This window comes from Zonotrichia albicollis, chromosome 7 (assembly GCF_047830755.1).
Source record: "Zonotrichia albicollis isolate bZonAlb1 chromosome 7, bZonAlb1.hap1, whole genome shotgun sequence".
Taxonomy (NCBI): Eukaryota; Metazoa; Chordata; class Aves; order Passeriformes; family Passerellidae; genus Zonotrichia; species Zonotrichia albicollis.
This window is the reverse complement of record NC_133825.1, coordinates 38,892,418-38,907,361: the sequence shown is the minus strand read 5'-3', so window position 1 is coordinate 38,907,361 and position 14,944 is coordinate 38,892,418. Positions and strand designations below refer to the sequence as shown.

General features: G+C 47.0%; 1 protein-coding gene across 4 annotated transcripts in view; it reads left to right on the top strand.

Annotated features, from left to right (window-relative positions):
- The first annotated feature begins 4,550 nt into the window (after positions 1-4,550).
- Positions 4,551-14,944, top strand: part of SH3PXD2A (SH3 and PX domains 2A) — a 235,349-nt gene continuing 224,955 nt past the window's right edge. For 2 of the 4 annotated variants that reach the window (XM_074545172.1, XM_074545170.1), the window contains exon 1: positions 4,552-4,891. In XM_074545172.1, the coding sequence (XP_074401273.1) occupies positions 4,820-4,891 (72 nt within the window). In that variant the 5' untranslated portion in view covers positions 4,552-4,819. Of the gene's footprint in view, positions 4,892-14,944 lie in introns of all 4 variants that reach the window. The other 2 variants (XM_074545171.1, XM_074545173.1) reach the window with 2 other exon arrangements.

The following is a 14,944-nucleotide window of genomic DNA, read 5'->3' as shown; positions in this document are numbered from 1 at the left end:
AGAAATTTTAAATCTTAGTGTCCATGTATGTATCCATAGAGGTAACATGGGAAGAAAATGCAAAGAAACACTATTTCTTCCTAGACTGACTTTATTTTAACAAGCCCATGTTATCAATAATGGAGACTACCATGTTTTTTTGCAGAGGATAAAGTAGAAACCAGTCTCAAAATGTGCTATTTTGAGAACAATGAGCATGCTGAAGTCAGGGATAGAATCTAAACCTGAGGAATCCAAATCCAAACCTGTGATCAGTTTGGTAAACTTCAGCTGTCTCAAATGTAAGTCTGACACATATATAAATAAATATAGATAAATAATAAATAAAGAAAAGTGTGGCTTGGGCTTGCTTTATTTTTTTAAGTGTTTCAAGAGATATCTACAAAGCCTCTGTAAAAATGGAAAAGCACAAGGTGTACATGGATGAAAAGCAGTGTACAATGTGCTGCTGCCACCCTAAACACTGTGCAGGGCGTACACCACAGTGGGAAATTCTTCATCCACAACTGCTAAGAGAGGACTGAAAAATATTGTTAGTCATGAAAGTGTTAAACTGTAAGATAGCTGCTTCAAGGAAAGGATAATCTATAATTTAAGTCCAGAGGGTGAAGCAGCTCTTTCATAATGTAAGTAAAAGCTGTTATGCTAGTGGAAAAGCATGTACACTGCCTGCAGAAGGAATGATTATTTTGGTTTTTCCATTATAGTAGATTGCACAGAGGGGCTGACAAAGCAGCAGTCTCTGCTGAGGAGGCTGGGAGGGAAAGGGGCACAAGGATACTGTGCTAGAGGAGGGGGGATTTGCTCTGCCAGCATTGCTGCTGGTTCCTTTGGCTGCCTTCTACCATATTAGCTGGGCCTATTTATCTCCAGAGGGAATTTCATTCGAAGAGCAGTAATCTCCCAAGAAGATGAAATGGAACTGGCTTTTAAAAAAATAAGAAAAAAGATCACACCGTGCTTTGTTTCAGAGTTTGAGATTTGAATGCCAGACAGGCTCTACCATTTCTGTCATTCCTATCAAAGGCTGTGTATGTTGAAATGCTGAAGTGGAAGGACTGCATGGAAAGCAGCCTTTTTAAAAAGCTGAGGTTTTGTAAGTACAGAAGCTGAGATGGGAGTGTAACAAAGGCTCTGTGTTGTGCTGTTGCACATCAGAGCCAATAAAACCCTAAGGGGCACATCTCTAGTACCATGTCTAGCAGATTATGCATGCAACTCCAGTTGCTAGTAATGAGTTGTGTGGCTAATCTGTCATGCACAGCACTGCACAGTTCCCCTTCCCCCAAGGGGCTGAGCTCATGGCATTTTATTTCTCCCCCAGGGTGCTGAGCACCGTTAGAGTCTCTTCAGTTAGTGGGACAGGAAAACCCTGTGTTCCACCTGGCTGCTCAGTCAGAAAACAGAAAGGAAAATCATCTTTAACAACAAGTCCAGCCACCACAGACAGGGCTGCTAGACCCCAGCATGGTTAACATTCAGGGACACTTACCTGTCTACAGTGACATGCCATGAATTAATAAGAGGCATTAGAAATGGCCCTAATGGAGCACAGAAAAGCCTGACCCTTGTTTTATTTTCTCACTGATTTAACGATCCAAGTGTTTTCAATTTACAACTCAAATGCTTATTTACAAAAAAATTGCCAGCATGACAGAGTCCTCTTGAAATATGAAAACTCAAGTCATGCTCCAGCTCTGACAACATCACATACACACATTCTGTCACGGATCAGCTTTTGCTGTAATTGGAGCAGAGTCCAGGCTGCTGGGCTCTAGCTGCACTAGGTCTGTGAGGCTAATGTGATTACCTGCTTGTTCAAAAAAAAAAGTGAAAGAAGAATCTTACCCAAATACCCATCTAGCAAAAGAGGAGAAAAAAAGGTTTTAAAAATGGCTGGTTTATTTCAGCCTTCAGAAGGTGAATTTCCCAGGGTGTTCCTCAGGTGAATTTTATCAGAAGCATGAGACTTTGAAAGTGAGTTATTAAATTAGCAGTTAATATTTATACTATGTGTTAAAATTGTTTTAACAGCAGTGATATTCCCATGCTATGATAGGACTTCAGTAATGGGGGCTTTAAGAAAAAAAAAAAAAAATTAAATATTAGGAGTTTTAGCACTAAAATCTCCAGAGTTATTTTCCTACAAATTAAGTGTCTCAGCCTTGTGTTCATGGCCCTGGTCAGGTACAGGCTGTTCTGCACCCAGCCTGCTGTGCTCCTCAGTGTACCCAGGCTCGCTTCCATTCAGCCCCAGCAGCTGGAGCCCAGCTCTCCAACACAAGCCTGGGAAGTGCCATCAGCTTCAATTTCCCAGCTGCTGCCTAAGACAGGAGCAGATTTTCCCAAGCCTGCAGCATAATAAGGGGTTTTGGTTATTCTTCTGCCAGCTTTGCAATACTTGGAGATTGGACTCCCACTAGACTGGGTGTTGTACATGTTTTAAAAGAACTATCCATGCCCCTGGCAACACACATTTTTCCTACATGCATGGACAGATGCAGCAAGCAAACAAGGAGAGCAGGAGGTGGCTGTGAGCACAAACCCATCAGATAATAGAGGAGGAGGGGGACAGAGGTGCAAAGGCTGGCCAGGCTTTGCAGGTGGGATAGGTTGTGTGGAGCAGAGGAGAATCAAATTGTGTTGAATAGAGGGAAGGGGAACAGTGGAGCAGATGCTGTGAAAGAACAGGGCAGACACCAAAGGGCTGCAAACCCCAAGGCACCAGGCTCAGGTTGGGTTGAAAACAGAAACTCCTATCTTACAAGAGCAGATGAGAAGAGTATCAGTAAAAAGATGCCAATCATTAAAAATGTCAGGTTGGGGGAGGGTGTTTGGAGAATGATGTATTTTGTCTCTCCCTCATAATGACATGTTTTGAAAGCTGTTTAAAAACAAACCCTGAGTGTTCAACAGTGGACAGGACCCTTGATTTTTTTTTCTGGACAGCGTGATAGGAGAACAGGATGGAATGTGTGATGTGTATTATAATGGTTCACAGGGAAGAGGCATCCAAGACCCAAATCACACTGGCCACATCAGGAATATTTTTATCAATGGGTTATTTGAATATTTACATTTTGAAGAAAGAATCTTCTTTGTTTGCTCTGCACACCAGAGACTTCTTGGCCAGTCTAAACAGCAAAGGTTTCTAATGTAAATAATTGTTCTTCTGCCTTGTGTCATGCACGAGGATTAGAGGTGGGAAGTCCCTCAAAGAAGAGAAGAGGGTGAGTTGAAGAAGATAAGCCTCAAAAGTGACAATGGAAGTGGCACATGAGGTTTTCCCCTCTGTTGTCCTCCTTGTCTCAGGTATACCTGTGCACCTCCTGGGGAGGGATGCTGGCATTTTAGCATTTTATGTCAGGTCATTTATTTTGGTAAACTGTGTATATTAGCTGAGAAGGGAGGAGAAGGCTGGCTCAGAGCATCTGTCCTTGTCACTATGCCAGCAGATACCTGGTTCCCACCTGGCAGTGGCTGATATCTTATGCACTGATGGGCTGCTCCTGACTTTTTTTCTTTTCTTTTCTTTTTTTTTTTTTTTCCCTCCCTTAGGCTGCTTGTGGAAACCTGCTATGTACTGAAAACAGCTACTTTTTATGCCAGCTTTCTGGCCCAAATACCTAAGGCTTTGTGACTGTGGTGTCTGTCTCATGATTATTGTTTCAGGGCCAGTAACATTGTAAAAGTTCTGTTTCAGAAATTGTGACTAGAGCACGTCAAAGGAAATCACATTGAGATGAACTGTTCTGATTGTAAATGAGAAGCTTATTTTGCTAGGAGCTGGTCCTCTCTGCACTCCTGGGCTGGCAAGTCTTGAGCCGACAGCAGCACTCTGGAATCTTACTGGAAAATCTGCACGGGCTGCTCTTGAAGAGACTTCAGAGGAAGGAGAGATCTTAGTAACTTCAGTTAATTTGGTGAATAGCTAATGCATGTCATAAAACAAGCTGAGGGCTGGAAGATCACATTGAAGTTCCCATTTCTGACGTAACTTTAAAATAATCATATGCAAATTAATGATGCATTACTGAAAAGAAAAAAAAAAAAAACCCAAAACCTGAAATTTCTGGGGCAAACTCTTCTTGGCGTGGGACTAAGATGATACCTATTTACCTGTGCATGTATATACAAAGAGCAGAATCAGCTCTAAAAAGCCCTCATAATAGCGGGTCTGTGCAACCTTCCTCCAGCTGAGATGTCCGTGTGTCCCTGCGGGACGGGGCACTGCGGACCTTCCCAAGCCGACCTTGAGCTCCCAGCTGGAGCCCGGTGCGAGCGGGCTCGGCCCCTCACTCGCGGCTTTCCGGCGTGGCCTTGGCCGCTCGGGGAGGGCATTCCGGACCCTTTCTGCAGCCATGGAAGGCCCTGCGGCTCCCCCGGCCCCTTCCCCCGGGCTCTCCCCGAGGCCGGGCCGCGGTGTCCCGGCAGGGAACGGGGGCTCTGCCCGGGCCCGGGCGCAGCCGCCCGCCCTCTCCGGCACTGGGGGGCGGTGGCTCCCGTCCCCTCCCGCCCCGTCCCGCCAGAGCCCTCCGCTGCCACCCGGGGGCGGAGCCGCCGGCCCGGCCCGGCCCCTCCCGCCGCCGCTGCCGCCGCCGCAGTGGCCGCGCAGCCCCGGGGCAGCGGGCAGGGAGCGGAGCCGGGCTGGGCTGGGCTGCTGTGAGCGGGGAGAAGCCGCCGCCGCCGCGGCAGGGGCGGAGCCGGCACCGGGGCATCCTCCCTTGGCTGTCTCCCTGCCGCCCGCTCGGCATCGCCGCGGCGGAGGGTGCTGCCAGCGCCGGCAGGGAGCGGCGGAGCCGCGCCGGGCTGCGCGAAGATGCTGTCCTACAGCGTGCTGGACGCCAACGTGGTGGACGTGGAGAAGCGGAGAAACCCCTCGAAACACTACGTGAGTGCCGGCGGGGCGCGGGGTGCTCACGTGTGAGGGGGGACGGGCCGGGCGCGGAGCGGTCGCGGAGCCCGGAGTGGTGCCTGCAGTCGTGCCCGGAGCCCGGAGCGGTGCCCGCAGCCATGCCCGGAGCGGTGCCTGCAGTCGTGCCCGGTGCCCGGAGCTGTGCCCGGAGCCGTGCCCGGAGCCGTCCCTCGCCTCATGTGGGCGAGACGCCGGCCCCAGGTGAGGCGCCCGCGGTGCTGCCCCCGGCCTCCTGCTCTGGAGGTGCGGCTCCTCTTTCTCACCCTCTTTCACCCCGTTTGGTTCTTGGCCCGTTTCAAGGTTACCATTCTGAAGTTTCCCTCTCTTCCCCCTCACCAGTCCCAGGGCAGGATGGGGCAGCTCTCCCGCATCCCCCGGCTGTGTTCCCGTCCTGGCCGGGGTGCGCGGTGGGGAGCGGAGCGAAGTTCGGCTGCGGCGGGGTCGGGCAGCCGGCGGTGCCGAGCGCATCTTCGCTCGTTCTCACCCCTGAGTTACATTCAGACCTTCTTTGAGGGGGCAGTCTGTCTGCATGCTTCCCAAGGCAGACTCAGCGTTTGGATCTCTTTTATCTCTCTTTCACCTTCTTCCTTTCACACCTTACTGCCAATAGCTCAGCATTAGAGGAGAGTTTTTAACCATTTTCCCAGACTCCTGTGTTGCAGCCTGTCATGTGGAGGTGTCTTTGCCTGAAGGAGTTTGCAGCATACAGTCAGTAGCTTTTCTCTCTCCATATTGGTAGAAAAGTATCTTTGCTTCTCTGTCTCTCACTGTTTCTGGGTTTTAGTTGCACCAAATCCTTTAACTGCTTCTCAGGATACAACATGCATTTTAAAACACAGAAAGCTGGATTTTTGTGTATAGAGATGGTAAACCTTCCAGCTTTGGTAAGGAAAAGCCTGAGGGAGTATTGCATCTGGTGTGAAATTGCTCTGAGTATACTGTGTTTCCTGGCATTGTGTGTCTGCCAGATTTCTCCAGAGCTGATCAGCAGCTGAATGGATTGTTGAAAAGATAAGGCCAAAGACTGGACATAAACCTTTATATTAGTGTTGCATATCACTGAGGTTTTTCCTCTGAGACTTAGACCATAATCCCGTTTTAGGCTAGAGGGCACTATGTTGCTGGGAGATGCACTCCTGTAAAGCTGAAGCTCTCATCTACCATGGAATTAAGCATCTTGGGACCAGTTCATAAACTGGAAGTTGTAGGTCTTATGTCCTCTCAGGTTGCAGCTGGACCTATGCATTCAGTCTGTTATGCATTCCCTGCTTCCAGGTGGGAAAGGCTTCTTTGGTTTTTGCAGACTTTGCTGTGGACTGTGGCTGACACAGCTGCAGGGTGTTTTCTCACACGAAAGGTGGTGGCAGTTCCGCATCAGAAAAGTACATCTGCCAAGCACCGAAATATACAAAAGAACTGCTAACAATATCTTCCAGTCTCTTGGATTGCTTGCAATCTCTTCTCTTGGAGAGAAATTGACACTGTTCATTTCTTGTTTGCTGGAAAATGACCAGAAAACAAGGATTTAAACCCTGTGTTTACAGAATTTGAAAGAAAATATTTCCTGTGTTTACCTGTAAAATACATCTTTTTCCTTGATGATCGTTGTCATTGCATGTTAATAAACAGTAACCTAGACTATTCCAAGATCTCTTCAGTGCTTCTAGTGGCAAAGTTGTTTCTTTGCCATCACCCTTCTCACTGTACACCTTAACTGATATGCTCTTCAGTACAATAGCTCCACGCCTCCGTGTGCCCAGTTCTCGGCCCAAACCCCACAAACTAAATGGTTTGTTTGGTGATGAATGGTGTGTCTGCCTTTTGTCCCTTAGTTTCCATCTGTGGCTGTAAGTGTTCAGTACAATGGGGTCGCTCTGTCATCTGTCACTGAGTGTGGACCCATGCTTTCAAAGAATTCAGTTCCCTGGGTCTGACCCATTGGTTGCTGTTACTTTGGTTCTGTGCTCTTTTTCTAACATGAGATGAGCATTTTCTTCTAAGGTTAATATAATTTAGGATTTAGCTCCCTCCATTGCCTGTGGATAGTTTGGAGAGTGCAAAGCTTTATGTTCTTTGCTCTATGTGGCTTTGAAATATCAAAAAGCTTTTCTATCTCCAGCATCCATAAATGTCTTCATGCCAAGCCTTCAGGCCATGCAAACGTGCCTTGGCATCAGATTAATGATGTGTTTCTCTGGTGGATGGTGACCTAAGTATTGCAGATGTTTTAACATGAGTCTCTCTCCTTTTAATTGTGATCTTTCAGGACCATAGTGGAGCCTGGAGAGATGAAGGCACACCTTAGGCATTGTGAGCACGTGGAGAGGGCTAAATGTGAGTAGCACATAAGCCCCTGCACTGCTTGGCTTAGCTGCCAGGAGTCATTGCCTGGAGCAGGTGTCTTTCATGACATGAGCACAGCTTTTGTGGCTTTGAATAAAGAAAGCTAAAGAATGAAGACAGCTTTACATATCCTCTGCTATGATCCTGTGTGTGTGAATCTTCTGGAGAGTTTAATACCTCACTGGAAGTTGAATAAGGCTCTGCCTGTGGGAATAGATTAAAATCTTGGCTCTAATGCTATTGATAGGAACCTAGCCAGCTCTCTACTCTCTTCTGGGAAATCCTTACTGGGGAAGGAGTCTGCAGTGCTTCCCTCTGCATCCTTCTCTGCAACTGGGTTGCACAACACCACCTGGCTGGCTGGGGGCCCTGGCTGGCAGCATGAGAAAGGATAAACAGAAGGTTGGATCAATAACCACATGCCTCTTGTATGGTATATCCTCAACACAAGCTACTGCTGCTCTTAGAGCTTTTGACTTTTCAAATTAGTTTTCTATTTCTCCACACTGATGCTCTTTTAAAAATTGATTTGCACTTGCTAATACTTGAAAAAATGTCAAATCTCCTTGCTTTGTCCCTTCCCTTTTCTTTTAACAAGAACAATATCAGGAAGGTCAAGTCTGGGTTTGTTGGAAAGACCCCTGATGCAGCGGGGGTCACACATTGGCTGAGCAGTGCTGCAGTGAAGCTGGGTGGGTTAGGACAGTGCAGTTAGTGGTTGAAGGTGCCAGTGAATCATTCTGAAGAGAAAAAGCTGGTAGCAAAATCCAAATCCCTTTTCTGGCCCCTGCTAAGCACTAAATAGTCAGAAACCCTCTTTTCTCAGTTGATGAGGTTTCATCTGTTTATGGGGTAGCTTCTCTGGCTTTTGGTCTGAAATTGTAATTGTCTGAACTAAGCACGAAATGATCCCAAACCAGAAATTCTGTATTTCAAAGGATCCACTGCTGATGCTTGCCTCCTTCAGCCATCCATTGTGGAGGTTAAAGAGAACACCTCCCCTCTCCTCCCCTCTCTCTGCTCCCAGCCTATCATCAGGCAGATATCTTATCCTTTACCCAAATGTCTGTCTCCTTTAGCAGCCCTGCAGGGAGCCTCTGCCTACCAGATGTGCTTGATCTTGTTCCCAGGGAGATGAGATTGGGTTTGCACCTTCACCTGTTCACTGCTTTGCAGACCTGGGTGATGGCAAGCGTTCACTAGAAGCCACATGAAGAGGATCCCCCACCCCCTCTCTTACCACTTGCTTTTCTGCTGGGGACTGAGCACTTACTGATGTGCATTATCTCACCAGACATTTATAGGCTTGAGGTACTTTCTGAGGTCTCTTAAGTGTGCCTGTGTTATCCCAAGGGCAGGGGTAGATACATCAGTAGAGATTTTTTCTTTCAGCACTGCTCTGCTCCTGTTTCAGCTGGGCTTTGTGTGTTTTTCAGCTTTGTCCAGCACAGAAGTAAAGTAAAACGTTCTTGGTTTACAAGTGGCTGCTCTGCCTCCTTCCAGTTAGACTGAGGTGCACTGCTGATTTCAGTCATCTGAGATGCCTGTATACTGTCCCAGCTCCTCCCCAGGGTAATTGTTTCCTATTACCCCCTCTGAATGCCTTGAGATCTCTTGTGGGAGTGTCCCTGCTGCATGGATGGTCAGTGGTTGCTGATCTCCTCAGGGTACTGGTGTTGCTGACTTTTAAGGGACTGAGTTCTGCTGTGTAGGGTTTCAGCACTGCTCCCAGGAGAACATGAGTGTGCTTGTCACAAGTGACCTGTTGTAAAATGTCAGCCTGCTTTGAAGAAAAATCTTGTACTGATAGGGTCAAGCTCTGCTCCTTGTCTCTTGGCTGCTCCTGTTTTTACTGCTCAGACTTGAGCAACTCTGACACAATAAGGAATCTTCATGGCTTTATTTTCTTTGCTGCAAGCTGCTGTTTATACCATGGCCAGCACTGATGGGGAGTCTGGACATGGTTTAATGGCAAGGATCTTTGCTCCTGTGTTAGTATACCCTGGAGAAGGAATTGCTACCCTGGGAGAAGGAGCTGAATTCCCCCTGCTTGGCTCATCAAATGAGTTGTCCTGTGCAACTTGAGGCTGCTTCAATGCATTCAGGGAACCCAGCAGATCAAGGAGCACTCCCAGTTCTTTATTCCAGCAGAGCTTTGGGCTGGGAACATTCAGCCAAGAGACAGTGGTATCTAAATTCAACAGTTTGCAAAGCAAATGGCTGTGTCCAGCCTTTGGAATAGATTGTCTATCAATAGAGAGGCAAGGTAGTTGTCCTGATGTGTGGTGGTCAGGGCAGGATGAAATAATCCAGAGGCCTTGTGTCCCAGCAGGCTGCCTGCACTGGCTCCCCTGTGGTTGAGTGTGCTGGGAGGGCAGCTAAATGAAAGTTCAGGGAGAAGCTTTTAGCAAGTCCATGAGCTGGGGACAACAGCTTCACAGCCTCCAAGTTCCATTTTAAAAACGGTGAAGATGCTACTATTGACTTTCACTGGGCTTGGTTGCCAGGGAGATGATGGCCTAAGACACAGCACAAATGCTGTTGGCTGCTGCAGCTGCGTGTGACTCCTGGCTTCATGAGAGCCCTGCCTGGGCTCAGGGTGTGGGTGCTGGAGCCCACTGCTGCAATTCAGCTTGATGGCTTGTAGTCACAACTACACCAGTCTCACTGCTTTGAGTTAAGAGTGAGAGGAACTGAGACACCAAAGCATGGGGAGAGAGAGATGCACAGACATCCTAAGGAAGCAATTGTTGGAATAGGAAAGGGAGCCCAGACTTCCTGCATCCCAGAGCAGCTTGTCTGTTCATCTCACCCCACCCCTAGCCCTCAGAGAGCAGCTCCAAGGCATTGCCTCCTCTGTCCCTGCAAGGTAGGATATGTGCTGGTAGCCTCACTGGAAGCACAAAGCAAGAAGTGGTTGACCCAGAGCCACCCGTGAAGTGTGTGTAGCATTTCATGTTATTTTCTTTGGCTTTCAAAGCAGTCTTGCGATTACCTGATAAAAAATACAGTCTGAAAAAATACTACTCTTGTATTCAATCATTGTCTTCCTCAAAACCCATTTCCCATTTTATATGGATTAAACAGGAAGAGGGATTCAATGTGACCCTACCTGAGGCAGGAGGTGACGTACGAGCTCTCTAATTTAGTCATTTGGGAGGAAGCAGCTGGACCTTCTAATGTGAAGTGGTTTTCTTTTTTTTGATCTTCCTTTTTCATGCTGTATCCTCTTAATCTGTGCCTGCTCACGCAAAGGGAACTGTCCCCAGAAGCCACAGGGAAGAGCAGGACCATGAGGGGGGCTGGCAGCACCGTGTGCTGTGTGACATTGTGAGGCTGAAGGCTTTCATGTAGCCAGAGCAGACACCTCGCCTGGAGCGTGCTGTGTAAATATTGCATGCAGAAGGCAGAGAGCAGCACAGTAGCACACTGTTTGAAATTGGTGGTGTCTGCTGTTTAATCAGGTAGTGTCAAAGCCAAATACAGTCAAGTTGATGGAAAAAACCCTCCTAGTAACTTTCCTGGGCTTTGGTTCACACCTCTAGAGAGGCTTTATTGAAACTTTTACTGAGAAGTTTGTAATTACTAAGTTTTTTAATATAGTGCATTTTCCTTTGTCTTTACTTTAAAAGCAAAAATTCAGTTTCCAGGATCTGTTTGTTATTCTTCTGGGCAGGGACATCTTCACGTTTGGGATGTGGGGGGTAAAGCAAAAGGAAACCAGGTGATTTTCTTCACCTCAAAGGATTTTAAAGTGGAATATCCTTCAGATTAGTTAGAGTCTTCCCACTTTAGAGCTCTCACTCTTTGCTCCACCTTCAAGATAAATATATAGTAATAATAATTTACTCCTTCAAAAATACATTCACTAGATGTCAGTTATATGATATTCTCATTGTATGTATTTATAAATGTGGGGCAAGGGTTGGAATGCATAAGAGCATTTATTACAAAGCAAGGATGCTTTTGCACTGAAACGTGTGCAGACAGACCTGAGAGATGGTGTCTGCCCTGGGCTGTGAGGGACAGGTGATGACAGGCAGGGACAGGCAGGAGGGAGCAGTGGGACAACCTCAGCCAGTCTGGGCATAGTGGTAACCCAAGCTACTGTCTGGTCAGCACTTAGGCCTTGCTGCAAAAAAATGGGCACAAGAAAGGATAATAACCTTTAGATTACCCTGAGATGAATGTACAGCAAATAAATATTCTATTCATTGTACCCATAAGTGCTTGAGTGTAGTGCTCATCTTAATTGGTGCCCTCATGCTTTTTGATTTTGACAAAGCTCCTTCTTATTCCAGTTTTTGGAAGAGGAGCTCAATGTGTAGACAGCCAACCAAGCCCTTGGACTGGGAGCATTCTCCTTTAGTGGGCAGAATACACATCCCCAGCTTTGTGTCTCCATCAGAACATCCCAGGTTGCACTGGTTTGCTGAGTGCTTTCCTAATTGGTCATGGCAGACACTGCTCTGGGTGTGCCATGGCTTCGCAACAAAGCTCTGATTCTGTATTGTTAGAATGCAACTTCTTCAGTTTCTTTGAGTTGACTCACTGGATAGAATAAACTATTCCTAGACTCTAAGGGTCCATGAGTGTGTGTGTGGTCCCACACATGGCATGTTTGAAGCCTGACTGGCAGTGATAATGTTTTGATACGTTACTGGCACTGTTTCTCTGACCAATGGGGTGTGTTTTGTTTTTCCTGTAAACCACGCTGGCCAAACTCAGGGATGCAGGGCTCTGATGCTCTCAGAGTCAGTAGCATGGGTTTATGCTCTCAGTAGGGAGCAGCATGGTTTTATGGGCTTGATGCAAACTTGTTTACAAGGAAAACACCCCTATCTCTGTTCATGGGGAGAAACATGCCAAATCTCTACTAACCATAGCTGTGTTTAAACAGGAGCTCCACACTGCCATTCTGTCTCCTTTACAGCTGTCTTCCAAGCTGCCCCAGAAATGCTGGAAGCCAGGTTCTCCACTATCCAGGACATGCCTGTAAATGCAAACTGTAACACATGAAGTTTGTAAATCACCAGAGAGGTTTGAACAAACACCCAGTGTGATACACACAGGACATTGTGCAGTGTGGTAGAAGAGCCTTTACCAGTGTGGCCTTTAGGCTCTCTGGATCTCAGTGTGCTCTGCTGTAAAGCCAACAAGATTTACTCACCTTTTATAAAGTGTAGAGATGCAGGTGTTACCTCGCTGCTGGCATCAGCTTTGAAACCCCCAAGTTTGAGTTATCTTCCTCTATGGGCAGGGCTGCCCTGGGAGCAGAGGCTGTGTGTGGGATCTCAGGATCTGAGTCCTGAGATGCCGAGCCACCGAGACCACCCTTGGGGGGCTCGGGAGTCCTGGAATGTTGCCAGAAGTGTCTGGTGGCTGGACTTTGACCCTACACGGGAGACGACACCTGTATGAGGATAGGAGGACTCCACCGGGGTGAATGGCGAAGGGATTAGTTAATTAGAGGGTGAGACACAGGGTTTAGGATTTATGTACAGGGGGGTTTAGAGAAGTAAGATGGAGGAATTGGGGCGTGTCCTGTCCTTCTTCTTCTTCTTCTTCTCCTCCATCTTCTTTGGTGATGGTGGCACTTTTGGATTGGTCATTACTAAAAGTGCACCCGGCAATAAGAATAAATGGTATTGGGGAAAAATGATAAATATTGTACACGTAACCATGGGTATAAAGATAGGTGGCTGTACGGAGGGCGGCACAGTGTGCTCATGGCTGACTGCTGAGCAGACCTCTGTGGGGCTGAAAGAAAATCTTTTAGATAAACATTTAATAAACATAAAAACCGAAAGAAGAACTGAAGCCTCTTCTCGTCTTTTGATACGCGGGCTGCCCCAAGGCCACTCCGGGCCTTTCCAGGCCCTTCAAACAGCCGTAAACCGACAGCTGTGGGATGGCCAAGGTCAGGCTGTAATCCAGAAATGGGAGCAAGGCTGAGCTTCCCTGGCAGTGCTCAGGTAGTGATTGGGATGGCATAAGAGCTGCATTCCCCTCTGAGGAAACACATCTAGGATGCCAGCTGTGCTTGTCAACCCTGAGCCTGTTCCCCATGGGCTTTCCTCTCTGTCTGGAGTCCCAGGGTCTGTGGAAGTGTTTGAGGTGGAGCATGGAGTCTGGTCTTTGTGGGAGTGGGCTGCTGGCTGCTGCTGGCTGCTCTCTCTGGTGTCTCTGCATTACCTGCCAGGAAGGCTCCCTGGCACAGATGCAGTCTTCTTTCCCCTCAGGGCTTGATGCAGCAGAGAACATCTCAATTACTGCTTTCCTAGCTCTGTGAACATGAGATTTCTAATTGCTCCCTCAGCATCCTATGAGATTTTCCTACTCTTTGACTAAGGTTATTTATTATTTATACATTAACTCATGCATGTACTTTTTTGTGCCTAGAATGTTATTCCTGATTTTCACCTCTCCAGCAGGTGCAAGCCTGCCAGTAAACCCCTCTGACCCCATGCAAAATACTTTGAAAATCAGTTTAAAGTGTTTTTCAATTCCCATGCCTTGCAAACTGTGCTGCTTTGAGCTCAGTCTCTTCCCTTTGCCTGAAAATTTGATGCTTTGACACCTGCCTCATCTTGAGCAGCCTGAGCTGAGGGATGGTTTTCCCTGTGCTGGATGGTAGAAGAGGCAGAGGAGCCTCTGGTCTTCTGCAAAATCAGGACAGCTAAGGGGGAGGCCTGAAGTTTCCCAGAGCTATCACTGCAGCAACTTTCACTGACATTAAAAGTCACTTAGAATTTAAAAACAAACAAACAAGGATATGTGAAGTATTTTTCTGGAAGAAAGCCATGGAGAGCAGACTAAGTGTATGTCCCTCCTCCCATCTCCCAGACATGTCACAGGAAGACAGTTCAGCATTTTCCTCAGTGGGATTAAAACAGGCTCTGGACGTGGCTTTGGGATGGGACAGAGGAAAGCCAGCAACAGGAAGGAAGCTCTGTGTGTGTTTTATAAATATGTTTCCATCAGGTGAAACTGTCTAGAAACTCTGAAGCAGCACTGACGGTAATATGGCTTTTTATTAACCAAAAGGCTGCTTATTTTCATTTAATAACAGAGAAGAATAAAAAGTGACTGGGTCTAGAGGAACATCCATGCTGGTTTTCCATGTACCAGAAGGTAGCAATCCTGTACCTTATACATTTTACAAGCCCTGGATGTCCTTAACAAGTTCTTTTTTTTCCCCCAGCCCCTCAAATTCAGCTAAGCTTTCCTCTAACCTTTCAGCAAAAAATGCTTTATAAAGGCAATTCAGGATGTTTTACTCAAGAGAAATCTAGCAGTAGCCACCTCTGGAATACTCTGATATGGAGGAGTGTTTTGGCTGTTACTGTTCAGGAAAAAAATTTCAGTTTAAACTTTTGCTGCTGTCTTTGTGATTGTAGCACTCTGTGTCAAAACTCTGCACTGTTTTGAAGAAGCAGCTTTCCACCTGTTTCTGAGCTGGGCAGCTGTAGCTTGCATTTCATCATTTAATACAGACATCCCCAGTATAAATAGTTCCATTTAAACTAAAAATACTGTCAGTGAATTTTCCATGGGTAACAACCCTTGGAGATTACAGGCGTGGTCTGTGCAGCAGAGTCTGTCTGTCTGTCTGTCTGTCTGTCCTTAAACCTCCCTCTGGCTGTAGGGACCAGTGGCCTTTTGAGCAGCAAAGGCAATTTGCTG